The following is a 26,118-nucleotide window of genomic DNA, read 5'->3' as shown; positions in this document are numbered from 1 at the left end:
AACCCTCCTGACCGGCGGTCCGAATTTGGTATTTTGATTTTGAAAATTGAATATCCGGCATTTTACCGACCTTTCCCGGGTAAAAATGACGGAAATCTTTTGAATGATCCTGGTGGTCACGCACGCGCATATTGTCTACGGTAAACAGCATCAGTTAGGTTATATTTTGCATTCGCGCGCAAATCAGCTTGCTTTTTACGCCGGAAACTGCGCTTCATCTTGCACTGGCAACATACGAGAGAAAAGAAATGAGAAATTTGCATTAGAAAACAGAGCTTAGACATGCAAGAACGCTCTTTTGTTTGAACTTCTTCTTTCATCTTATCTATTTCAGTATCTCTCATCGCTAAGTTGGACTTATTGTCATTCGATAAAAACTGGATATTGCATGACTAAATACCGTCGTTCAATAAAAAAAATGTAAATGGACCAGCCGAAATCAAGACTATATATATATATATAAAGCACTTATAGCTATTAGATTTTAACAAACGTGGATCAAATAGCAATGTCTCAAGATGCATGCAAAATATGTGAACGTGTTTCTTTACGACTTTGGAAAGGTTTCTCAAGATATATTTTGTGATAAAGATAAGCGTACAAATCTACATATATTTTAGCTATATTATAAACCATTATCGATTTAAATATTCAGTTAGACTACTTTAGATATATATATTTCATTGTAAAGTCATTTAATTTATTACGACTACCATTATTAATATTATAGCTACTTTTATTTTAACTTTTAATTTTTAAAGATGGCATGCGCTTACACTGTGAAACGAAAATATAAAATCAATATGGTAAACAGACGAGTTTCATGTCATGTAAAAGATAAAAGAGTTCATGTAATAAGTAAATGTGAAGATTAAATGCACAACTGTGAAACGAAAATATAAAATCAAAATGGTAAACATGCAGACGAGTTTCATGTCATGTGAAAGATAAAAGAGTTCATGTAATAAGTAAATGTGAAGATTACATGCACAACTGTGAAACGAAAATATAAAATCAAAATGGTAAACAGACGAGTTTCATGTCATGTGAAAGATAAAAGAATTCATGTAATAAGTAAATGTGAAGATTACATGCACTTACAACTGTGAAACAATAATATAAAATCAAAATGGTAAACAGATGAGTGTCATGTTATGCGAAAGATCATAATATTCATGCAATAATAAATTAATAATGGTGAAGACTACAATGCACTTACAACTTTGAACCGAAAATAGAAAATGTAGAAAGTGAGTGTGTCCTGTGTCCAAGGTGGAATATAATTCATGCATTCTTTTCGATTCGAAACTTCGCTTTTCTCCATATTCACTTATCTTGTTCATGCAAAACGATTTTGTCTTGGATAATTCAATGTATTGGAGTAAATCCTAGATTGATCCGAACATATGGAATAGCATGCTCTGTGAACATTTTAAACAATTTTTGATGCCAATGTGCAAATCTTCGTCCTAACAAAGCAATTACATGATCATATAATTGCTCTGCTTGCAGTTTCATTCGTATTGGTCTTAAAACAAGACTAATACGAACTTATTTGAATCTTTTTTTTTGCGAATGCTTTAAGATATCGCGCATCAATTCTGGAATGGTCTCCATGCACACATTATGTAGACACAAAACCGCCATATTTTTGCGGGATATTTTTAGCGCGACCACCAGGATCCGGAATAACTACATTGTCTACTTATAATACACGACATGCAATACAATATCCTGGTACCTGGACAGCTTCCTCTTCAGTGGGTCGATGCACCCACCACCCGTCGCTTGGAATTGGATTGGAGATCTTTTAACATCGGAATGCGGATCCTTCAACAATAATTGAAAAGGAAATATGTCACTTAAGTGTAAATAAAACAAGAGTACACACGTCTTTCAGAAAAACCACAACGTTTATTCACTTAGTTCTGAGTGCTAGATCTAATCATGGTAGCTATGAAATCGTTCTGTACCTGGCGTTGGTTTCGTCTTCAGCTGACGCACCGGCACATCGTCGCTTGACATCTGACTGGATATCCTTCAATAATTTAAAAACGAAAATCTCACTTATGCGTAAATACATCCAGGTTAGATCACCATGCAAAGAATAATGCTTTCTGAACAACCATTTATAGCAAGCATTCATTATAGAATGGTACCTGGCTGGCATGAGCTTTCTCCGACCTTAGTTGATGCGCCCCACATCGTCGCTTGACATCTGGTTGGAGATCCTTCAACGTTTGAAAAAAGAATATGTCACTTGTGTGTAATGCATTCTGGTTATAAACCACCGGGAGTAATCGCTTTCAGAATACTGAACAACTTATAGCAGCTATGCACCATGCAATGGTACCTGGATGAGCTTCTTCTTCAGTTGATAGCTCAAGTCTGTCGTCGCTTCACATCTGGTTGGCCATCCTTCAACATTTGGAAAAGAAAATGTCACTTGCGTGTGAATTCATTCAGGTTAGACCACCAGAAGTAAGTCGTATTCAGAACAACCACTTATTTAGCAAGCATTCGTCATGAAATGGTACCTCTTCGTCAGCATTCTTCCTCTGCAGTTGATGCGCCCCACATCGTCGCTTGACATCTGGTTGGAGATCCTACAAGTTTTTAAAATAAAAATGTCACATATTCGTGTAAAATAACAACTTATAGCAACTGCATCCATGAAATGGTACCTGGATGAGCTTTCTTCTTCAGTTGATAGCTCAAGTCCGTCGTCGCTTGACATCTGCTTGCAGATCCTTCAACATTTGGAAAAGAAAATGTCACTTGTGTGTAAATGCATTCAGGTTAGACCACCAGAGGTAATCGTTTTCAGAACAACCACTTATATAGCAAGTATTCGTCATGAAATGGTACCTCTGCGTCAGCATTCTTCCTCTGCAGTTGATGCGCCCCACATCGTCGCTTGACATCTGGCTGGAGATCCTACAAGTTTTCAAAATAGATATGTCACATATTCCGGGCGTGTAAAATGACAACTTATAGCAACTATGCATCATGAAATGGTACCTGGACGAGCTTTCTTCTCCAGTTGATAGCTCAGGTCCGTCGTCGCTTGACATCTGGTTGGACATCCTTCAACATTTGAAAAAGAAAAATATCATTTGTGTAAATGCATTCAGGTTAGACCACCAGAAGTAATCGTCTTCAGAAGAATCACTTATAACAACCATGTATCATGAAATGCTACCTCTTCGTCAGTCTTCGTGATCTTCCTCTCCAGTTGTTCCAACAACACATCGACGGCTGAGTTCTGATTGCAGATCCTACAGGATTTGAAAAGGAAAAATGTCGCATACGTGTAAAACACAGAGGTTAGACAACCATGCAAGGAGTACTCGCTTTCAAAACAAATGGTACCTGGCGTGAGCTTCTCTTCACTTGACGCACCCACTCTTTCGCTGTCACATCTGAAGGTGGATCCTTTTACAATTTGCAAAAAGGAATATGTCACTTAAATGCATTCAGTTTAGACCTGACTTCATCAAACCATGTATCACCCTCTATTAGTTTCGTAGGCTGAATCTAACTACAATACCTATGACATGGTGGTACCTGAGTGTGCCTTCCTCTTTACATGATCCACCTAGTTCGTCGCTTAAAGCATCTGAAAATACACAATCTCATTCATGTTATTTTTTTATCTCAAAAGCAGCATGCATAGACTTAACACTCGACCATTATCTCCTTCTAAAGATCATTGCGAAGTTTACGTGCTCCGAGAGCGAAATTTTTTTTGTGCCGAACTAAAGTCGTTCGAGGGTCCAGAAAATAAAAGTGATCGGGCCCAAATCACTCTTATTTAATGTACTGCTCTCGACTGGTGGAACCCAGGGGTTGGGAGCTAAAATGTGATACGAATTTGAAAATCAAGGAGGTAAACGGAAGAGTGCATGTATGTCTATGTGGATTAAAGCAAATAGTTATTATAAGTCAAACTAAAACGAAGTGATATAGGTAGCCGTATCGCTTTATAAACTCGACTGTAATCACAGCTGATGATCACGCCGGATTGAATAATCTAAAAAATAAACAAAAGAGCGTTGTTTATTATCTATTATTTGAATTTTGTAGAGATATTTGCATGTATACGGCTTAATTTTCTATTATGTGCACGTTCAAACAATTTGCTGAAACCCATCCCATAAAAGAAGAGCGAAATATCTCAAATATTCACAGTCAGATTTGTTCTTGACGTTTCTGAAACATGTTCACTAGCGGGGAAATTTAGGACAATCTCAAACGGCATGGTTTTATTGCTTAGTCGTTTGATAAACAACAGTCAAGGAACTCCTTGCATGGTCTGGTAGTCGACACGCTGGGAATCGGGGCTTCAAAGCTTTGAATTACAGCAAAACCAAGACAAACAAGAACTCACTTGCTCTCAGAATATCTCCACTTTCTTCGACGTAGTTCGTTTCAAAAGGAGCTTAAAAAGAAGAGAAGTTTCTATAAGCTTTACCAACACTTAAAATAAATCTCAACCAAAAGAGAACACTAGTTTCAAGGGCATCCGGCCATAAGACTTCACTAATCTTTTCTCATTATTCAAACTTAACGAGTTGCAATGGATTTAATGTAATGGTTTGGCTAATAAACGCTTTAAACGAACCTCGTATACGCCATTACTTCAATTTTTTATGATTTCTCCTGATTTCACTTGACATCCTTGTTTCCCGACGATTGAAAACATCTCTGCTGTAGGAACACATGCAACCCTATTTTATACAGGGTGTCCCAAAAAAAAGTCCCCCCTATTGAAATGAAGCCTTTGTTGATTTGAATGCATGATCAACGCAGTAGTGTGTAAATAGCATAGTTATTAGGTTGAGGCATTCAAATAAAGCGTCTTGCTTTCAATTTGGTTTATCATAATATTAAGGCAATCAGATTCTAACAAAGGCTTGATTTCAATAGAGGGGACTTTTTTTTGGGACACCCTGTACATGCAAGCACGCTGCTTTGAAGTTTGAACTTCCCTCGTGCGTGGGCAACTTGTCCTTGATAATCAGGGTTGGTAGATAGCTGCATATTTGAGGCCAAACAACATCACACTAGTTCTTTGTTTCCTTTGTCTTTGCCTTTTGTTTTCTTTGTTTTCTTGATAGCACTAATGACAATTTGGCCTCAAATATTTGCATATATCTACCAACTCTGTTGATAATCCATCGTCTCTAGCCACTGAAGCGGGATTAATTCAACAAACTGAAAAAACACCTTTATTAGCACCATCAAGCAATGACAAAAAAGGGAGTGTACCGAAATATGGTATATTTTCGACCATGGCAGAGTATAACATAGCCTTTTTTAGATCTGGTGCATCTTAAGCCGTTGCCGTCGCGTTGGTCCAACTCGTGGAGAAAATGTTTGTCATGATGACTTTAAAAAAAGTTTTTAAGTATAATAGAAAACACTAGATTAAGTGATTAAGGTCTAGGTTATACGTCGCATTTTAGTCGCGTCGAATGCAATTCAAACTGAATAGATAATGAGATGGTGATGAAACTTAACGAGGTTTATCATCTCATTATCTATTGTTTGAATTTCATTCGACGCGACCAAAATGCGACGTCTAACCCACGCCTTCAATATTTGTTGATTTCATCGCATGGTGCATGATGACCACCAGCTCACATCATATGCGTGGATTACTAAAGGTGGTACACGTACGCGTGTCTCGCATGTTTACAAATTTCTAATGAGCATAATCAAGAAAGTTTTTCCAAAATCGGGACTATTTGATTTGCCGAGAGCATTGCCTTGAGTGATACCAGACTAAGAAAATTTTGCGATTCTCAATTCTCATGCAGTAACGTTTTTCTATCCCACCCGATGAAAACACTTTTCCCATGTAGGATTCGAACCATCTGTTTTAAAAAACAGAGTCAAATATCTCACCTTTTCAAAACAATTTTCTGAGTATTGCTCTCATTATTACTAAAATCCTAGTTATTCTACTGTAACAGCCATACTTACTAAGGCCAGTGTCTGTATGCAATAAACTCCGGTACATGCGGGGGAACTTTTTTCCTTGTTACTTTTTCCTTAACAAGTTTTATTGAACATGTATAGGACAAAAAAAATATTTCTAGCACTGTATGAAGTCGGTATAACGCACAATGTCAACAATATAATAGAATAAGTCAACAAGAATAGAATAATAAACAAAAGAACAGCCTGAACAGGTGTTTTAATCGATATCAACCCAGACGTCTATTGTATAGTTCGTCCCCGTACGGACATTGTTACGTTTTATTCTACTCCATCCCCAATCACAATTGCTGTCTGTAAACAAAGTCTTTGGTAAACTTAAAATCCGCTTAGCGAATAAAATGGACTCAGCTCTATAACTGACATTCAAACATGACTCTTCCCCCAAGTTGAGAATCGAGAGATAAAAACTACATTTACTCTGATCTTCTTCATAGCTCAGATCAAGTTGCATTTGATATCCCTGAAACCAAAATTCTTCTGAATAAATAGAATCTCCTAGAGAATCCGAAAGGGTTTTCTGGAGTTCCTCGTCAATCACCCAAGAAAATGTTGCGCCATCATCTTTCGGCAGTGCTGGTCGTTTCTTTGGCTTAGGATCGAGCTGGTTCCGTCTGATCTTCGAGAATCCGTGATATGCCAAACCTTTCACAAGATATTTGCTAAAGCCAGGAATTTTGCTCGCGACAACATGATTTTGAACTACGTCGTGAAGAAAATCCACAGACATGAACTGAAATCTTACTACATCTAACAGATCCGGTTTTTCCTCTACAAACGAGCCGATATTCAATTCAACCCACCGCATCAGTGCAACAAATATCGTGTTTTCAGATTGAGTAGCCAAATTATCGCTCCCTAAAAGAAGCTTTAAGGCTGCTTCGGAAAGGTCAGCGAATTTATCCATTGTCCAAGTTTTGTCAATCGGTGTGAATTCCTTAACGAGGAACTTCTCTATAATTTTATAGATCTCTGTCATGCCTTCAAGATGTGCTGCTTCCCTCAAGATAAATTCACAGATTTCCAAACTTGGTGTTGTGGACAACAAGATATACTTACACTTCTTAATTACATGACGTACATCGTACTTGTGAGCGAGAACAAGGACTTTCGAAATAAGAAGATGATCTTTACCATCGAGCACATCAAATTTATACATTGCTTCGATTAAAGTTAGATGCGCTAGAAGTTCGTGTTCGTAGATCATCATAACAACTTCTTTGGTAAATGTTTCTTTCATTCCGGAGTAGAAAAGTGCTTTGAAATAAGGACTTTGAACCGCAAGCCACTGGCTGTGAACGAACAACTTACTCGTTGTCCGTTTCTCTTCATCTTTTGTCTCATTTGCTGTTTCATCTTTTTCATCTTCAGAGTTTTCGCACTCTCTGGTTTTATTGTCGTTTTTATTCATGTTTTTTTTGCTTTTAACCGTCCCACGACCCTGCTTCTGTTTGTTCTGTGGTTTCCGGAGATCTTGTTCTTCCACACTACCACTGTCTTGCTTTTTTGATATCAACGATCGTTTATTCCGTGTCTTATCTAAACTTTGTTTCGACGAGCGTTCTGGATCTTCATGGCTCCTTTGACCTTCGCCTTCGGTCTTATTATCATAAAGTCGTTGTTTTTTGTTTTGTGGCTCGTTGTCATCTTTCTCGATACCCTTCCTTGCGTTTTTTTCTTCGTCTAATAAAATATGGATTATTAGTTTGACAATACCCCATGAAATTCTATCCTGTAATGCTTCCGGGCCGCTAGTAACCCGGACGTTATTTCCTGAAAGAATATAGTCATATACAGAATGTTTAACTACATTGGAAAGATTAACACAAAGGTTAAAAACAGTAATCTTTATTTTCAACACGACTTCTAGAGCTCTCCCTCGTCCGGATGCCAATTTGTCTCTATTTAAGTATTCAAATCGGTCATTGTAGTGAGTACACAGACATGCACAGACATAGTTATTATTCATATAACATCAGGCATCAGCCACCTTGACATTGTAAACTAGGTATTATTAAACTGAGAACTTTACCATGTTTGTTATCCAGAGGCAATTGTTTTTCTTCCTGATTTGTTTCATCTTCGTTTTCGTCAGTAAATCCCCGCTTTTTAGACCCAATTGCAAGTCCTGGTTCGCTTAGATCATCGTCATCGACACATTTTGCCTCGTGTTTACCGCTTAGTTCATCGTCGATGAATTGAAAACACAACACCCGGTCATGTAGCTCCCTACTGTTGAACTCAGAAGCAAAGAGATTTGAGATCTCACGGAGATCATCGTTTACCATATCCTTCGAACCGTCACTGAGTAATATTCAACTCTGTACTCTTAGCCTCGGCCATTTCAAGATAATGCAACTGTAAATTTGCATACGTGTACGAATGATAGCCACGCGAGGGTGTTATATTTTCAATACTTCGAAAGCTGTTTCTCGCGTCTAAAATTTCATCCTCGGATCAAATTTCGTGAATTTTTGAAGGCAACTGCCTTGCAAAATCTTTAGCAGTTATATAATAGTTATCTCTCACGTGCATTTGAACATCTATATTTGGAGTAAAGACCCGGTTGCTTGAAAAATCGGGGAAAAACCACGGCTTAATAGAAGCTCGAAGCTTAACTGTATATGTTTTTCAGAAGAAAACAATAAGAAGTTAAGAACTACAGTCGCAAAACTTTTGCTAGAAGTAGGCTACCGCGGCTCTTTTCTGGGCTGCAACGAAAAAGCAGAGTTGAAGTAGTATAGCATAGAGTTTTAAACGAAGGTTGATACATCTTGTATCTTGAATCATGCATGCATGGTGCTGAAATATGCAGCAATGTTTTTCCAGTCAGCCAATGCATACATATAATTATAGGGACCAGCAACTGCGGTCAGAAACGACACAGGTGGCTGCTGAAATCCAACTTTTCGGGTTGCCATGCATGCATATATACGTATTAATAACACAAGCTTTTGGTAATTTTAAAACGGTTCAGTGGCCAATGTCAAACATCGATTAAATCTACAACTGATTCGCGAAAGATGTCAAGTCATCATTTAGTAGGCAAGGTATACATACAACTTATACAGTGTTGTAGCTACAATATATTCATTGTTTAGTAAGTGCATGGAGTTTTAAATAAAAAGTTGCTTTGGGAGTAAATCTGGTTTGTCTGATTCAGAAGGCAGATGTTACCTGTAGGGGATCCGCTGAGAAGAAACTAGCTATTCGTTTTCAAATCATGCCTTCATGAATGGTGGAAATTTGAATTTTGTTTGAAATATTAACACTGCACTGGTCGACACTCGAAACTCGTTGGTATTTCAAATTTTTTTTCGCCGGCGTCGAATGCGTTTGAAGCATCTGGAATGCGAAGAATTTTTGGAAATTTATCGCGCGTGCCCGAAAAAACTGGCTTAAGAAATAATTGCAATCCCAAAATTTCAATTGTTATCACTTCTGAATTTTCTGTGCGTTAAACGTCATGAAAAACGAGGTTTCTGGTTTTTTTCCAGATTTTGTCGCTTCTATTAACACTTGGGTTGCTTCAGATATGTCTGTCAAGTCCATACAATGGTAGGTATAGCTAAATATATCAATTATACCTTACGTTAAGCTAATAAACCTTGATCGGATTACTGTTTAACTAAAAAATAACTTATATGAGCGCGAGATGATTAACTGGTTTTGCAACTCTGAAATATTTTAAAGAAATCCAGGCTATCCCCGATCCCATGCAGTCCTACCAGTCACTGGCACACATAATCCTAGTTACCCCTTTCTCTCCTCAGATCCCTATCACACGTGCAAGTCACGTGGCAAGCCAGTGACGCAGTCATCGACCGAGGGTACCCATGATGCATCGCTGGCAACGGACGGGAATTACGAGCAAAACGACGATAAGGAATGCGCAATGACAACTGTTTCAAACACTCCGTACTTGCTGGTCGACCTTGGAAATGATATTTTCATAAATTTTGTTGTTTTTATTCTATCCAAAAGTTCCTCATCGTATTCCAATATAAAGATTACTTTTTCAAGTAAGTTGAAATGTTGAATAAGGTTATGTGGAATGCTGACCGTGGTATATACGTGATTGTATTTGCCTGAAGTCATGCAAGATAATGTTGTGAGTTACGAGCTAAAATCATCGACTTCATTCACGTTCGACTCAGTGACGAGAGAAACTAACAAAAACTTCAAATCGCTACGCGTGAAAACTTCAGGAAAAAGAAATGTTTTAATGACAAAATATAATTGCATTAATTTACCAATCGCCTACATTGTCAATCCGTTAATTTCTTCACATACAATGCAATGATCCGTCTGACTAAGGATCCGTCCACCACGCAAGTATTTAATCCTGCAAAGCTTTCGGTGCGTTAACCTGGGCCTTCATCAGTGCATTATATCAATTGCGGCTGAAGAAGGCCCGGGGATTGACGAACAGAAACCAGTTTGCAGTATTTAATACTTACGTGGTGTACCTACATAAATAATTGTCTTACGCACACAAAAAGCCATACTGTCCGACCGGTCCGGGGGATAATTTCCCTGACTGAAAACCAGCCTTTAGACGGATCAATCGTCCAGAGAGATGAAATCCGTAAAACATTTTAGAAGTAAATAATAAGAGCGGGTATATTGGTTTCACCATAGTAGTTATTACAAATTTGACACTATTGTAACACTTTTTTTCTTCCAGACACCCAGGAGGGTCCTAATCTAGCTGACGGCAAAATTGAGACCATAAAAAATATCGAACGGAAATCCCCTAGACGTAATATTCGTTACATACGAATTTCACGGGAAGAATCAAGCACGCAGCTCAAAGTTTGTGAAATAGCCGCTTACACTCTGCCTCACGGTAAGATTTGGCTCTTGTAACTTATAAGAGCCGCGAGAAATTTGATGGTGGGGCCTGACCGGCGACCAGGGGCCGTTTGTTCAAAGGCGTGCAGCTTAAACGGTGGATAAGTTCAAAATGAAAAACAAAATTATCTCTTTACTGGACAAATGAGCTGGAATATTTCGATGTAAATAGCTTAATTTTCAATGAAAGTACATATTTAATGTAAAAAAATGCAGGTTCAGTCATTCACAAGATGTACGAGAGTACTTTTGAATTTTGGCTCATCCACCGTTTAAGCTAAACGCCTTTTGAACAACCGCCCCCAGGTATTTAAATATGAGTCAGGTGAAGGGAGGGGGTAAAGGGCAGAAGACTCTGACAAGGTGTGCTAGCAGGGAGGCCAAGTGTAAGAAGTACTCCATGTGCATGGTTGCTGTCTTTCAGTCAGTGGCTTCGTAATTAGATTTGATCGTGGCGAGACGGGGGGAGAGGGGGGAGGTGTACCCACTAAGGGCGGCTGTCTTGCGTCGAGGTCTTGGTACTCCCTTACTTTTTGAAAATGCTCCCGCGGCCCGGCCTTGCACGCATGTAATAATAACATCTGCGCTTTGAGCTTTCTCCATGAGTTATTCCACTTGGCTAGAGCACTGGCATTGAGTTTCTTAGGTTGGTTTAGTTCTTTTTAGTTCTTTTTCTACTGTTTTTTATCCTACCAGTTCTCCTTCGGCGCCGCCAGCCGTTTTGGTAGCTGCGCCGTGAAAAAATGATAGTGAATTTTACGATTCACCAGATCTACGAGGCGGATGTGAAGTAATACTGCTCTAATTTCCACAGTTTCCGGCCAACAGAGATGAAAATTATAAACTCTTATTGACAAACAAAGTCAGAGCCATATGTAAAACAAATTAATGCTGGTTTCCTCACACTAGTAGCAGTTTTCATGTCACGTCCGGCGTTCTCTACGTCGTAAATTTGGTACATCCCAAGTCCCTGTCCTACAAGGACACGTTCATCATCGTTTAACACAAGGATACGTTCTGTATTATTAGAAAACCTGGCACAGCGAAAACGAACTAAGACATACAAGATTCAATCTTACGGTGGTCCATACAGAGCTGTAGATCTTGATATGGGGACACAATTAAAAAGCAAGACCTATACGAGACCTTGGCTGAGAATTGATTTACAAGACGTTTATTTTGTACATGAGGTGTTGGTCTTTGCCTCAACGGGGAAAACCAACATCGGAACTATGCATCATGTAAATATTCGAATAGGTATATAGACAATTTACATTTGTATAAAAAATTAGAATCGTGCCCGGGTAGTGTCGCAGCTTCTCGCAAGAATGATTTTCATTGGCTGAATTTTACAATACATTACTGTTTCAACCAATGGCATAGCTTCGTTCTTTACAAAGCATAGAAAAGCATTATCCAATTGGACGAAAGCTTCCGAGAGCTGCGACATGTATCGAATCGTGATCATCATCATGATTATACTCACACCATCATGATCACCATCTTACAGAATGCTTGATATGATTTAGGGAGTTCTACTGAATTACTAAACAACCCAGTATGTACGACTGCAACATTACACGTTGGCGAAGGGAGATCATTTTACTGTGATATGTTTGGCCAAATAATCTTCATTCACAGAGAAGGCCTCGTCTCTTTATTCATTGCTGAGGTATTGGTTAATACGAACAATGGAAGTAAGTGAGATATTTCACAAGATTGAAACACCCTTCACGAAAAAAATCCTTGGTCAAACGTCGCTCGCTTCATGCACCGAAGATAATGCAAATCACCTAGTTGTTTGACCTATAGGCTTTAGGTCTGCACAGTTTTACTAATTTTAGTATTCTCTTTCTAACTGTTGTTATTTCAAATTTTCCTCTTCAGATTAGAAATTAGTGTAGCATGCAAATAGACCTTTCCCCTTTTAGCTTTCAAGCGCACAATGTGTGACGGTAGTTGATTATGAAGCAACTGAGTTGCGATACCGCTCTGCTTAGAAGCGATTTTGTTTGTAAGAAAACCTTGCTGATTCTTTTTGCTTCTTTGTGAAACTAAATCGCTCCTGAACATGGCGAAATCACAACTTAAATGGACGTGTTTGAAATCACAACTTAAATAGGTCTATTGTTTATTGACACGATTTTCTCTGCAGAGAGTGTTGAAGCGATAGCTGCGACCCGGACCCCAGGAGCTGAATCGTCTGGGAAAGAAGCGATAAACGTATTTTCACTGAGCCTTAAAACATGGTATGTGAGTGAGTCGGTGATTCAAGAGAAGAAAATCAGGATCGAGTTGGCAGGCCAATTCAATATTGCTATGATATATATCGTTGCAACCACACTTTTACAATTTACCTTGAAGCTTGGTAAGTAAATAATATGCACAGTCGTGCGTACGTCATTCAATCAGCTTTTTTTCTAGTTGGAGGGTCTTAGCGCCAGACTTTACACCAAGTATTCACGTATGCAATGTTTTCTAAGCTAGTGCCCACGATCTACACGGCTAAGGCTGGATTTTCACTTAGAGAAATAGTTTGCCAGCGAAATATTTGTGTATTTTCGTAAGAATTTTAACAGCATAAATAAATTAGTAAGTGGAAATCCATTCCAACTCTGAGGCTAAACGGCGAAGGACTTCCACAACTTTTTGCATATGACTGTCCTCATATAAGGGGATTGCTATGCAACAGGAGAGAAAAAAACTTTTTTTAACAATTGTTTTAACAGGATTAAACACCAATCCCGATTTGCAAAGTGACTGTATTCCTGGCAGACACGACATGCCGAACATTCATGAAACAAGACACTTCGTCTGTACGGAAAGAATTTTAACAAAGTACATACACTTGCATCAATACAATAAGGAAACAAAAATGCAAATACTTTCAGTTTTTGCGTTTGAAGAGACAAGACGTAAGTATACTTAATTTAAGCCTCGCAAAAAATTGGATCGCGCGATCTATTTCCCCCTCCCCCTAACAGAATCACTACTTTAGTTTTACGTTAAACAATTTTACGCGTCAGTAGCAGAGAATACCAGTTAATGGGATAGCAAATCTACCTGCTAGCTCTCCTGCTAATCAATATTAGACCACGCGTTTCGAGGCAGGCGTTTTTGTTAAGGCAAATAAGGCCAAAGTAAAACTTCGCTTCAAGCAAAAAATATTGCTACTTCAGGCTTTTCTATGGATCTACAATGATCTCATAGAACATAGAACCCATTTCGTGCTCAAATATCAAAAAACAACTGCACTGATATCATTCCAAAATAACAAAATGGCCTTTTTTTTCAAGCCGAAATCAACTACGAAACAACGAACAGACACGTTTGGTTGGAGGAAGGTAAAGATGCTTCATTGTCATGTGACATCAACGCTTACCCAGCCCCCGTGTTCTCATGGGTAAAAAACAAGAAACGTATAGCGTACGGATCGAGTACCTTGACTTTACGTCATGTAAGACAAAATCAAAGCGGCGACTACGAATGCTGGGGAAACAACACAATTGGCTACAATGCAATGTTGATGAAAGTTCAAGTTTCGAGTGAGTTCGATTATTATGTTACTACTTGCGACAACAATAAGTTATAATTTCAGCAAAAACAAGTTTAAACAATTCGTAATTTACAATATAACCAGGGAGCAGCGTGGCAGCGTCTTCAAACAACTTAGCATCAAATGTGGTATAACAACTGCCTAAAATAGACAAAACACTTCTCGACGTTTCGACCTGAGGGCCTTCGTCAGGAGAGTTAGTATGAAAATGACGCACTACATAACTAGTCCTAAGCCCAACGAAGGCCCTCAATAACTCTCTTGACGAAGGCCCTCAGGTCGAAACGTCGAGAAGTGTTTTGTCTATTTTAGGCAGTTATTATACCAGATTTGATGCTAAGTTATTCGTAATTTACATTGTACGTTGATTAATCTCGTCGTGAAAAACTCAACAGCTACGAGATTCGTCAGATGGCGTGAGCAAACAACACGTAAGCATGACAAATCTCGTAGTCACTGCCAAACTTCCTCATTTTAATGATATTAAAATATCGTTTATTATGAACGTAGGCAAGTTACGCGTGTGCACAGACCAAAAGGAGAAGAGATTTGATTTTATTACATCAAGTACTGCGACGAGTTTCAAAATCATGGGACACGAATGGTACAGCTTTTACGATGAAAAACAAATGAAATACGGTCAGGTGAGCCAAGCCATTGTGCCAGCCATATCATCCTAGAACAACCTTAATTCGAGAGCGACGGTAGCGAGGAGGGGGCTTGGTACTAGTTATGTAGCGCGTCATATATAGTCATATATGCTAGTAACCATTCCCCGCCTCGCTTTCTCTATCAGATGAAAATGAAGATTGATACACTAACTAGCCAACCTATTATATTTTTTGTACATAGTTCGAAGAAAAAGCACCTAAATCGCCTTCACCCGATTTGCCATTACCATGTCAGCTTTGGCTGAGCGGAACACATCCGAGACTCGAAGACGGTATTGTTAGCAGAAAAGTATGTTTGAAGAATACGACTAACGATTGCGCGGAAACATACGATGTAGATATAACAAGATGTGCCGCCTACTATACATACCATTTTCCAAATCTACGAAAAGAATCAAGTCATTACAAGTTCTGCTTTGCGCCTTGTGAGTAAATGTCTACTTATATGTTTGTCAAACGAGGATGAAAGGTTGCGAACGAGAGTCTATTTTGATCAAACGAGGAACAGAGCTAGCAAACTAGAGTATACTTACATGATTGATCTCTCAACCACCATTTCCTGATAAACGAGAATGAGAGTTGATGAGAGTTAGCAAGCGAGAGTTTACATGAGTGTTTTCTAAACTATCATGTCCTGATCAAACGAGAATGAGAGTTGATGAGAGTTAGCAAGCGAGGGTTTTCATCAGTGTTTCCTCAACTATCATGTCCTGGTCAAACGAGAATGAGTTATAACACGTAATGCAACATACAGCACATTTTTGTATAATTTTCAGCTTCTACAATCGCACTTGGACAAAGTCCAGCAATCTCACATCCAAGCAGGCCCAACCACGCCTTACACGGCAAAACATTCAAAACAGAATTGGAAGTCACAGAATCCTATCACTGCTTGGCCATGTGCCAGCTCCATGCACAATGCAAGTCCTTCAACTTTTCCAAGAAATACAAGATCTGCGAACTCAACACGTCCACAAGAAAAGAATTTCCAAAAAATTATCTTGGAAGAAGCCGATACAGCTACTTTCCAATGGACAGAGGAATTGTACACGAGGTTGGACTATAAACAGAAGAATTGCTTTTGGATTCGCCTTTACTTTCCAAATTTTCTTTCACCATCGTTACAGCACAATAGTCGGATGGATCAAATAGAATAGATTACACACTTTTACAATCGAATTTCACTTCGAGACTAAGGCTACAGACAGTAACGTTTTAGAGCGTTTTCACATTCTTTTTCATACACCGTCATTTTACAATAGACGTTGAAGGTAATTTAACATTTTAAACATATTTCTCCTTGGATCCCGTCGTGTGGACAGGGCGTCAAAGCGATAAAATAGACAAAAACGAATTTGAAAACGCTCGAAAACCACGCTCGTGTGGACATAGCCGGAATATGCATGGTTTAGATTTAGTTGCTCATTAACCAGTGCACAAAACGATCTCAATTTTAATTGGAGTATTTCAATAATATATCATCAAGATCTCATAAGCAATACATTTTTAATCAATCTTGTATTATATGTGATAAAGATTTCTTTTGATTTGTATAAAATTTCACTTTCATTTTCTGATTTACTAAATTTCTTTGCTAATGCAGAGGTGTTGCTGTTTCATTAAACTCTTTCAAAAAAGAGACAGGAGTTTTTATCATCACAAGTAGAACACGAAGGAATGCCTTGTGTGAGGTATATGTGAAAAAACACAAATAATTCAAACAGTACAATTGTTAAAATTTTCTCACTTAGTCATCCATTACAAAAATGTCTAAAGGCCTATTTACACTACGCGATTTGTCGTATACGATTCGTACCCTGGCGTATGTGAACGTATGAACACACGTACAAACGTGACACTTTAAATTCCACCCTGAACAATATGAACGAAGATTGTGGCATAGGCCCTCTTTTGCATCCGTCAGAATGATTATTGCATACAACTTATCGTGTAGTCTAAATAGGCCTTAAGAACTATACCGCCAGGCGGTCTTTTCCGGTCTTAGTCGGATACTTGATATAAGAATTTGCCAGCAAAGTTCTTTATTACAGTAAAAAGCCACATTAAAAGCTCATTGAGAGATGCTACTCCAGATACACATGAAGCTCAGTGAACTGAGTTTCGTTACACCGTCGGCTTTCCAATATTTTCGACCATGGAATTTAAAAAGTCGATTGAGGATACTTTACTTTGTTCAGGGATACCTTCTTTATCCGAGAACACCAGAGCTTGGTTTCCATGATCTTGAATATACTTCTGAGAATCCGACTCTACAGACGAACGCACGGTTCTCTGCAAATCCCGAAAATACTTCCCAGAGTCACCTGTTAACGGGGAATTGAACGAGCTCTTTGGTATTTCTGGGAAATACTTCAAAAAAGTCGAGTTTATCGATTCTTCGAAACTTTTCGTGCTCTCATGTTTGATGTATTCCGAGTCACCCATTATTACAGGATCAACCTTCTGGACTTCTGTATGTAGCACATTTCTTGGAATTTCCGTTACATATTTCGAGAAATTTAAAGGCTGTTGAAGTTCGTGCGAATATTTTTTAGAATTCAAAGTTACAGATGAAAAATTCCCGGACGTGTCGAAGTAGTACTTCGGAGTGTTCAACGCAAGCGAAGTTCCAGATTTTCCGGGAAAGCTGCCAGTACTCTGCGGACTATCTGTCGAGGAATTCTCATAATTTGTGTCTATATTACAAGAGTTGGTAGGCGATGCGGCGAATTTCTTCTCGGAATTGGTCTGGGAAGGCGATTTGAGCGAAGCACCAAGATTTTCAGAGGTTTGACATTCGTCAGAAATTTGGCAATTTTCAGAAGTGGAAGAACTCTCAGATGCATTCAATTTTTCGAGAATATCTTGATTAGAATTTGAGATCACATTGGCATTTCCCGAAACGTCTATTTGGAGTTTAGAATTCGTGACTTCAAGCTTCGTTATAGTCAAGTCATCATTTTTCTCCGAAGCAGACGAGGCGATTATATTATCGGGTTTCTTAGAAATATTCAAGTTCGAATCTCCCTTTCTAGAAAATTCGGAATTTAAGATGCTTTCGGAATCTAACACTTCCATGGATGAATTCAAATTTGTGCGTTCGTCAGCAAAGACGACTTTAGGTGACGTAGAATTATCGGCAGGAGGGGTTGGAGAACATTTTTGCGGCGGGGTGCAGACAGTTTCCTCCAAAGTTTTGAAATCAGATGTACCACACGCGTCATTATCAAGATCGAATTTATCGCTATTCCGACTATCATCCGATTCATCGCCGATAGCCCGATTATCGATACGCCCACTATCGGTATTATTGATGATTCTATCGGTAGTATTGATGATTGCATCGGCTCCCCCAATATCGCTATTAACCGTGTCGCGACCAACGTACGAAAACTCGAGATCAATTAATAAATTCTCGGAATCCGTACTTACAGTTTGTCGATGGTCAGAAATATTAAGATCTTGTTTCTCGGAATCCGTACTCACAGAAGTTTCAAGTCTCGGAACTTTCTTCAACTTCGCAGGCATTGATTGCTTCCTAGAATATCACAGAGACACAAAGCTGAAAATTCCATGATACTTCGAAACTCTCTGAGCATTCTTAAATCGTACTCCTAATAGAAGTGAAAAAGATATATAAACAGAGCACAAACCTTTTATTTCCCTTGGCTAACGATGTCGAAGGCTTCTGACTGACAGTTTCATCTGGAGAATTCTAAACAACAAAAATAAAGTGCTTTCTTAGAAAACAGAATATCGAAGAAGGGTATTTAAAAAGGTTTTTTCTTACAGAAGCAAAAAGTTTTAAGATGTTTTACCAGTTTTGGAGGATGAACGATGTGATCGCTGGTAACGTCGAAAGGAAGATGATCTAAACCAGCTTCTTTTAGTTTTTCTTCACCAACAAGTTTCTAAAGGAGGCGAAATACGAACTGAATGAATGGCTGTTTGATTGTGATTGTGTTAACGACATCACGTCTGACGTACCATAAGCTTATGCGCATGATCAATCGCCAGCGTTCGTTCGTTCATCGTGTGATTCAACAATTCCTTCAACTCTCGCATTTCCCGCGTCAATATCGTCACCTGATTGGTCAGTTTCTCCTCAACGGATTCAACCGCATCACTCTTATCCATTTCCATGCGTTGTATCACCTGAGAAAGGGTGAAAAATTTAGGGGCAATGGCACAATCCCCCCCACACAACCCAGCCTGAAGGGGGGAGGGGCGGGGTGAGCATTTACAAGGAGTTGCAATCTTCACTTCACCCCACGTTCCGGTTTCCAAAATACCCTAATGATATTATTTTATTATTTAAGTTTTCTCATTTTTTTCACCTTTAAAATGTCTATGAAGTTTGAAAGCCATACACTGAAAGGCGACTGTGTACAAAGTAACAAAGACATGTTAACGCAATAAAATTTCGTACAAAAAGCACACCCTACCTCCACTTTTTCCAGCTTAAGTTGTTGTATGATATTGTCCTTCTCCGTTCGTAATTTCTCAATGCAATTCTTCCAGATCACGTCTCGCTCTTGTTTCAACTGTTCGTATCTTTCCAAATCCGGGTAGTCAGCAGAGTTTCCGGATTGTTTAAGGAATCCGGGACTGCTTCTCTGTAAATGTCAGAATTGATTCATCGTCAGTGATTCGACTCAATTATCAAGTCCGTATCAAGACCCTGAAGACCCTATGAAGACCCTATGAAAACCCTATGAAGACCCTATCAAGACCCTATCAGACTCTACCCTTCTAGGGATAATCTTTTAAACTCAACTGATCTGAACTGGATTAAACACCAAACAGTTTAACTAAATTAATCGAACCTGTAAAGTTGATCCAGGGAAATAAACGGCGTTCGCTTCAGACATTTGTTCCCCGAGGATGGAATTACTTCGGCTGATCAAACTTCGTAGCCAATCCGGATTCTCACGTCTGCGGTCGTTTGACTTCGCAGTTGCTCGCGAGATACTCAGCACAACCTCGGGAGGTGTCGCCTGACATCGTGGCACGTCGTCAGGCGTTCGTGCCGCTTGTTCTCGTTCGATTTCCATGAGAGAAACCATCGCTTGATTTCGTTCAACGATTGCCTGATCTCGTTCTTGCTTTAACTCTTCATAAAGACGCTGCCAGTTACTCTCGCATCTTTGTAAATCATCGGAAATCGACGGAGGCAGTTCGTAAAATTTCGGTGTTACTTTCGAGAACCTCGGCGACACATCAGAAAGCCTCGGCGACAATTCGGAAAACCTCGGGGTCATATCGGAAAGAAGAGACCCTTCGGCCAATCTTGTTGCTCCCTCGGAAATACTAGGCGAAACATCGGAAACCCTCGGTATAATAGCGTGAGCCTTGTGTAGAACATCGGAATTCATCGGTAAGACATCGTAACTGTCCGGTGAGGTTAAAGCTTCCTCGGCTGGTTTCAGCACAGCGCATGCTTCGATGAAGCGTTTCCGCGTTCGAAATATCCGTTTGCGGCCGTCGTCTAACGCTGCTGAGCCACTCTGAGAACTTTGCGTCTGTTTTGTATTTACTGATTTTGTGACAGATAATTGTGCTTCGATTGATTTAGCGGGGCTATGGTTCATCTCAGGGGCGATAGGCGTCTATGAGGGATAAAAGAGGATATTTGAGTTAGTCATGGAATATGCGTGGGATAAACGGTTTAAAGTTCTTTAAGTAATAAAGTGCGCTTGCAGCCTATTGATCAATGGTGTACAATGCTAACTGTCAACCTCGTACCTAGACATATTTATTTATTGTTCTGCCTCTGGCTACGAGATAGAGACCCGGCTTTCTGGTCTCTACCCCCACCGACTTTCCCCACCGACTTTCCCCACCGACTTTCCCTACCGACTTTCCCCACCGACTTTCCCCACCGACTCCCCCCACTGATTTTCCCAACGCGCATTGCATGCATAAAACAGCAGTATAATCTACCTGTTCTTCGGATCCCGGTTTTGGCATTGGGGCCACGCCCTTGTAAGAGTAGTACCCTCCATGAGCTTCGATTTTAACAGGATGTTCAACACGACTTGTCGTTCCCGGAAAGACAGCAAATATAAGCTTGTGAGATTGTTTGTAGGTGATGTTGATTTTGAACTCGGTCTTGATGCATTCCACGATATGTTTCACTTGGACTGAGGAGTTTTTGTCGAGTATATAGTGTTCCTTCACCCTTTGGAAATTGTGCGAGGTAATTATGAATGAGAGGGAATTTTAATTTGTCATGAATGTTTATTATTGATTGTAATGTTGTTTGACATCAATGAACATATTTGCAATGATGATAGTAATGAGACAGATGATTTGTTATTGATAATATTGATGATGATCATGATGATGATATCTATGATCATAATATTGATAATGTTGATGATAATGATGTATATGATTATAATATTGACTTTATTGACGATAAATATTGATGATAATGATGACTGTAATGTTGATATTGATGATCGAAATAATGAATACAATAATCACAGACATTACTATGACATTGACAATAATAATGATCATGATCTAATAGTGATGATGATGATGGTAATGATAATAACTACATTATTAATATTGAATGGTGATGAAATAATAGATTTACAATTGCAATAATACTTGCTAGTATTTAAGTAATGATGGCAGACAGGTTTCTTACCAGTTGAGCATATCATTAAATCTTCCAAGATAGGAATGATGAGGAACATTGCCAACAATTCGATTACGTTTTTTACTGCTCTCTTGTTTGTACGTCTCAAAAAATGAATTTCGATGAACCATAGAAGCACTTTGAATGTTTCTTTTGCTCTTAACCTGTCTTCTTTCCCGTTTAAGACCCAGCACCAAACTTGATGATTCTACAGCTTTCTCTGTTTTTGTTTTCGTTTCTTCATTTTTTCCTGCCTTTCTCACAGGAGTTTTACCAGGTTTAGTGTCTTGTTTAGTTTGAGTGTCTTTTACGCCAGCGATACGTCTCAAGTTTGTGTATGTCCATCTGAGATTTAGTTAAGTTTAATGTTGAAAGAACATTTCAGATTTTGACAGATTACATATTAGCAGGTATTTTACAAAGAAAGCTAGGGTAAGTTGGCTCAGGAAACTAAAAGATTAATCAAAATATTATTCATATATATTTCATTATGTTCCCTAAGCATGATACTTGAATGTAAAGCTTGAATTTACTTTGACAAGGTGTCTGTAATTAATGCCGAAGATACATCCACAGTGCCTAAAAGGTTACAGAATCTAAAATAATCTGATAAGTTACTACATAAAGATACGTTTTCTTGCCACGGATATTTGGTACTGCAACACGCTTGGTTGTCACTTTTGGAAAAGCCTTGTAAATCCTACTGGATAGCTTTGTATCACGATGCTGTAAAACAAAGTTCAGTTCCGGATGTTCTACGATAACAGATCGAAGGAACTCGAGAATTTCATTTCTGTCTATATGGCAACCGCTTTTGACTTCAAAGTTTTCCTGTAGAGCAGTGATCAACACTGTGTCTAGTGTGGTGTCAATGTTCTCTGGTTCAGAGGGTTTGGTCTTGTCAGATTTTGCCATCCGTCATTATTCACATACCCTAGTTAAATAATTCCTAAATTAGTTATTTATTATTTATTTGAATCTATTTGCCAGGCAAAATTACAGTTTACAGTTTACAATAGGGAGGCATGATGGACACTGTGATTCAAATAGTTCAAAATGTTTAATGATCTCAATCTCAAAGGGATGACCAATTCTTAATACAAATTAGTCACAGTAATAACGTTGAAATTTTTATGATGAATTAAACTATATTTTTCAGTATTTTTTAAGCAAACCTTTAACATTGAAATATCAAATTTAAAAACTTGTCTCAAAGCCTGTTACAGTACGACTTCACCATATGTTAAAACTGTGTATGGCCCTGTCTAAAATGTTGCAATTATTTGCCAAATGCATTTAAACATTCCTCATTTATTGGTTGAGATAATCTCACAAAGAAATAAAGCTATTTCACCTGATTATCCATTGTTTTGAATGCAATTAACTAAATGGGATGTTTTGGTGTTTGAACAGGACTGAAAACTAATCAATCACAATGCCCCTAGGGCGCTGCTGATTCACAACCACTAAGCAGTGAATCACAGCTTTGGGTGATTTTAACAAGTGGTTCACTAAGGAGATTGCACAATTTGAATATTGCTCAAGAAATAAAACTGAACTTTATCATTCTATTACTAAACAATCTTGCCAACTAAAACATGATCACTAGCCTATGATGATGAGAAAACACCAGCCCATTTTATACTATCCTCCTAATATACCACCATTGGTTAATGCCTTAGAGAAATTGATGAATACCAGAGCCGTTTTAAAATAAACAAAATTTATTAAAACAACAAGCCTGCAAACTCATTGACGCATAAAGTTGGAACATTACCAACGAATATCGCACAAATCGATGCTTAGAAATTGCAAGATCCAAGCAATAATTCTTTGGGAAATTCTGTCGGCGCGCACACGTTTTTTCACGAAACAGACACAGCGTTTCCGACAAGACAACGAGACAGCCATTAGCAAAGCTTACACAAACAATACCAAAGCTGGCAGCTTTTTAACGGCAAATATACGCATTTACCGTCCTACTGACACTGTTCGTTCAAGCAATGTCTTTACGGACTTCACAGCTTTCATAAACCTCGAAAATACGCTTTGAATTGCTGGAAATCTTGCTCAGTTTTTACCATAAAGAACAGTCATACGAGCGTCCTGTTTGTGACAGCAAATTTGCGTATGGCAGTACTTCGTCTGTCTGATCGCAACTATTTGTAAATCGCTGCACTTAATCATATCGAACCGCACACAGACAGCGGTAATTTGAACTGCAACAAAGCACGAACGATGTGTCATTTTGTGGTTCTTACCTGGACATTCAAAAGACGATGATTTGAAGCCGTTTTCTGCGACCGAACGCAATTCCCTCGACGGGCGACAGGGCGGTGCGACGGTGTCACTTTCCATGTATATATATTTCCACTGTCAGCTTCCCTTGGGCAGTTATCAATCGTAAACTGTCAACAGTTTGATGGCTGAGACATTGAATGACGAGAAAGCACCGGAAATGAAATACGATGGAGACGAAATTGACACTTGATTGAAAAGGAAGTGGCCGAGAAGATCGTTTCGGTTCAAGGTAAAATTGGATACGCTAGGCGTAGAAATTGAAGAAACAATTTTTCCGGCAAGTGGCTTTATCAAATTTCAATCGCTAAAACTGCTCTGTGTTGAGTGTGTTTAGTAAAACTTTATTGTGTTCAGTGATTCTATTTACAGAAAAAAGTGTGATACAGTCTAAGATACCTATTACGAACTATTGTTGGTCAATTTTGTGGGTGATATGTCTTTATTGAGCATGCGCACTGGCGTGTGTTGGTAGACGACTAAACGGCCGTCTCCAGGTGCTTGGTTTCAGAATCGACACATGGAACTTTTTCCAATTTCAAAAAAGTCCTTGCCGAATTTTTCTCTCCCAACTTCGTTACCATGTTTTCGACATTCGTCTTTATATTTTGCGTTTTGCTTTTCTTTTTTTCTTCACTTATCCTTCCCATGACGATATTCAAGAAGTACGGCAAAGCCCCGGTTGTCAATGTCGCGATAACCGTAACAGCGGGCGAAGCATCGACTGCTTGCAACATTTTGACCAGCTTGAAGACGCTGAAGGCGAAGATTGCGATGAGTACGACCTTTAGCCAAAACTCGAAAAACTTCGAATGATACGGTAGAAGTTTTCTGCGAATTTTGTTGTATATTTTCTTCGGGACAACGCGAACAATATATTCATTGTCTTTTAGAGTTACGTCATCCAAGATGGCGCCTTGCTTCTCATGTTGCATTGCTTTATAGATTTGCAGTTTTAAATTGAAATACTCGCTTTCAAGCGACTTCCATGAACTCCACGTATAAAAGCCAGTTACGGATATTAAAGTAAGATACGGAAAGTAGTGATAAGAATTAAGAAAGAAACCTGAAACCAATGGAACAATAGCAGTGGGTATAAGGAGCCATAAGACACCAACGGATAACAGGAGAATGAATGTAATGAGAAGCATTGAAGTGTAATAAATTAAGAAGATAATTTGGACCAACAACTGTTTCGAAACCACGGCAAAGCGTGATAGCAAGCATTACAGCATTGTAACCAAGATTTATGCCAGTAATAAAGGCTGCGAATACGAGTAAGGCGAAAAAATAAAAAGGTACATAAACAAAATTCCTGGATATTTTTTTGCTTAATTTTTTAATGCCTGTTTTGTAGAACTTTTTGTTGAAGAGTAATGTTACGAAATAGACAGCTGATTGGAACTCGTCTCCGAATCTCCCGTTGGCTTTTTTTGCTTTGAATAATTTGTTGTAGCGTTTTGTAAGGCAAGCAGGAATTTGAAATCCCCAGTCAAATACGCAACGAAAAAGCACTCTTATAAACTCAAGCGCGAAAGATGAAAAGCATAAAATGAGGAGAACAAATAGAAATACGTTAATGGTGTTCATCTTTGAAATTGAAAGGATTTCTATGGAAAAAAACAAAATACGAAAGCATGAAATAAGTAAAAATATTCTCCGACAGACGCATATGACCTTGTTACCTTCCCAAGCCAATTTTATGAACAGACGTGAGAAAGAAACTGGACTCTCCGATAGCTTATAGTAATCACCATCATATGGAAACTGCCTGAGCAATAAGACCAGAAAGTACAGGAGGTTCAAGGATAATATAGAGAGAGGGAGATAGATCGCAGGTGAAGTGAAGTCTATGTCAAATCGTGAAGGAATGCTTGTATAGCACGTCGTTTTCTTTTTGAAGCCATGTAGATGGATAATTTTACAACACCGTCTTTGTTTCGGACCCAACTCGTAGCAAAGTTCTTCTTGTGGTTGTTTCAAGTGATTACTCACATTGTCTACCAACTGAGCGACGTCTTCGGATTTATTCGCGCGCCAACGGCATCCTTTCGGGGAAAGTTCTACGGTCATATCCATAAGGCGTC

At 38.8% G+C, this 26,118-nt stretch overlaps 3 protein-coding genes across 4 annotated transcripts; 1 reads left to right on the top strand and 2 right to left on the bottom strand.

The window, feature by feature from the left end:
• Nucleotides 1-6,100: 6,100 nt before the first annotated feature.
• Nucleotides 6,101-8,391, bottom strand: LOC114528462 (BTB/POZ domain-containing protein POB1-like). The gene is made up of 2 exons (XM_028550103.1): nt 8,036-8,391; nt 6,101-7,686 (listed from the first exon to the last, which is right to left on the bottom strand). Exons 1-2 carry the CDS (start codon nt 8,289-8,291, stop codon nt 6,203-6,205), a joined length of 1,740 nt encoding a protein of 579 aa, XP_028405904.1. The 5' UTR covers nt 8,292-8,391; the 3' UTR covers nt 6,101-6,202.
• Nucleotides 8,392-8,987: 596 nt separating this feature from the next.
• On the top strand, nt 8,988-16,315 carry LOC114528449. Its single transcript, XM_028550087.1, has 12 exons — nt 8,988-9,053; nt 9,501-9,561; nt 9,777-10,025; nt 10,691-10,852; nt 11,887-12,114; nt 12,387-12,554; nt 13,013-13,225; nt 13,587-13,772; nt 14,154-14,402; nt 14,924-15,057; nt 15,266-15,509; nt 15,861-16,315. Exons 1-12 carry the CDS (start codon nt 9,027-9,029, stop codon nt 16,148-16,150), a joined length of 2,211 nt encoding a protein of 736 aa, XP_028405888.1. The 5' UTR covers nt 8,988-9,026; the 3' UTR covers nt 16,151-16,315.
• A 255-nt stretch (nt 16,316-16,570) lies between these two features.
• Nucleotides 16,571-24,164, bottom strand: LOC114528448. Of its 2 annotated transcripts, none has more exons than XM_028550085.1 (10): nt 23,995-24,164; nt 22,365-22,667; nt 21,743-22,078; nt 21,028-21,265; nt 19,911-20,693; nt 19,530-19,700; nt 19,072-19,239; nt 18,903-18,995; nt 18,738-18,799; nt 16,571-18,622 (listed from the first exon to the last, which is right to left on the bottom strand). In XM_028550085.1, the coding sequence occupies exons 2-10, from the start codon at nt 22,646-22,648 to the stop codon at nt 17,209-17,211; spliced, it is 3,549 nt and encodes a 1,182-aa protein (XP_028405886.1). In that variant the 5' UTR covers nt 22,649-22,667; nt 23,995-24,164; the 3' UTR covers nt 16,571-17,208. The 2 variants fall into 2 exon arrangements, with proteins under 2 accessions (XP_028405886.1, XP_028405887.1); XM_028550086.1 differs by lacking the exon at nt 23,995-24,164 and adding an exon at nt 23,511-23,861.
• Between the last annotated feature and the right edge of the window lie 1,954 nt (nt 24,165-26,118).

This window comes from Dendronephthya gigantea, unplaced genomic scaffold, assembly GCF_004324835.1.
Source record: "Dendronephthya gigantea isolate DGI-Jeju-01 unplaced genomic scaffold, DenGig_1.0 000050F, whole genome shotgun sequence".
NCBI classification, from domain to species: domain Eukaryota; kingdom Metazoa; phylum Cnidaria; class Anthozoa; order Malacalcyonacea; family Nephtheidae; genus Dendronephthya; species Dendronephthya gigantea.
The sequence above is the reverse complement of the archived record's forward strand: the minus strand, read 5'-3'. Positions and strand labels throughout refer to the sequence as shown.

Coding starts and splice junctions, on each gene's coding strand:
- LOC114528462 (XM_028550103.1), bottom strand. CDS start 8,291: ATGGTAAACGATGATCTCCGTGAGATCTCAAATCTCTTTGCTTCTGAG. Junction 7,687..8,035: donor GCCTCTGGATAACAAACATG/GTAAAGTTCTCA, acceptor ATATTTTATTAG/ACGAAGAAAAAAACGCAAGG.
- LOC114528449 (XM_028550087.1), top strand. CDS start 9,027: ATGTCAAGTCATCATTTAGTAGGCAAG. Junction 9,054..9,500: donor GTCATCATTTAGTAGGCAAG/GTATACATACAA, acceptor GTTTTTTTCCAG/ATTTTGTCGCTTCTATTAAC. Junction 9,562..9,776: donor TCTGTCAAGTCCATACAATG/GTAGGTATAGCT, acceptor TTCTCTCCTCAG/ATCCCTATCACACGTGCAAG.
- LOC114528448 (XM_028550085.1), bottom strand. CDS start 22,648: ATGGCAAAATCTGACAAGACCAAACCCTCTGAACCAGAGAACATTGAC. Junction 18,800..18,902: donor TCGTTCATCCTCCAAAACTG/GTAAAACATCTT, acceptor TTTGTTGTTTAG/AATTCTCCAGATGAAACTGT. Junction 18,623..18,737: donor TTAGCCAAGGGAAATAAAAG/GTTTGTGCTCTG, acceptor GTGATATTCTAG/GAAGCAATCAATGCCTGCGA.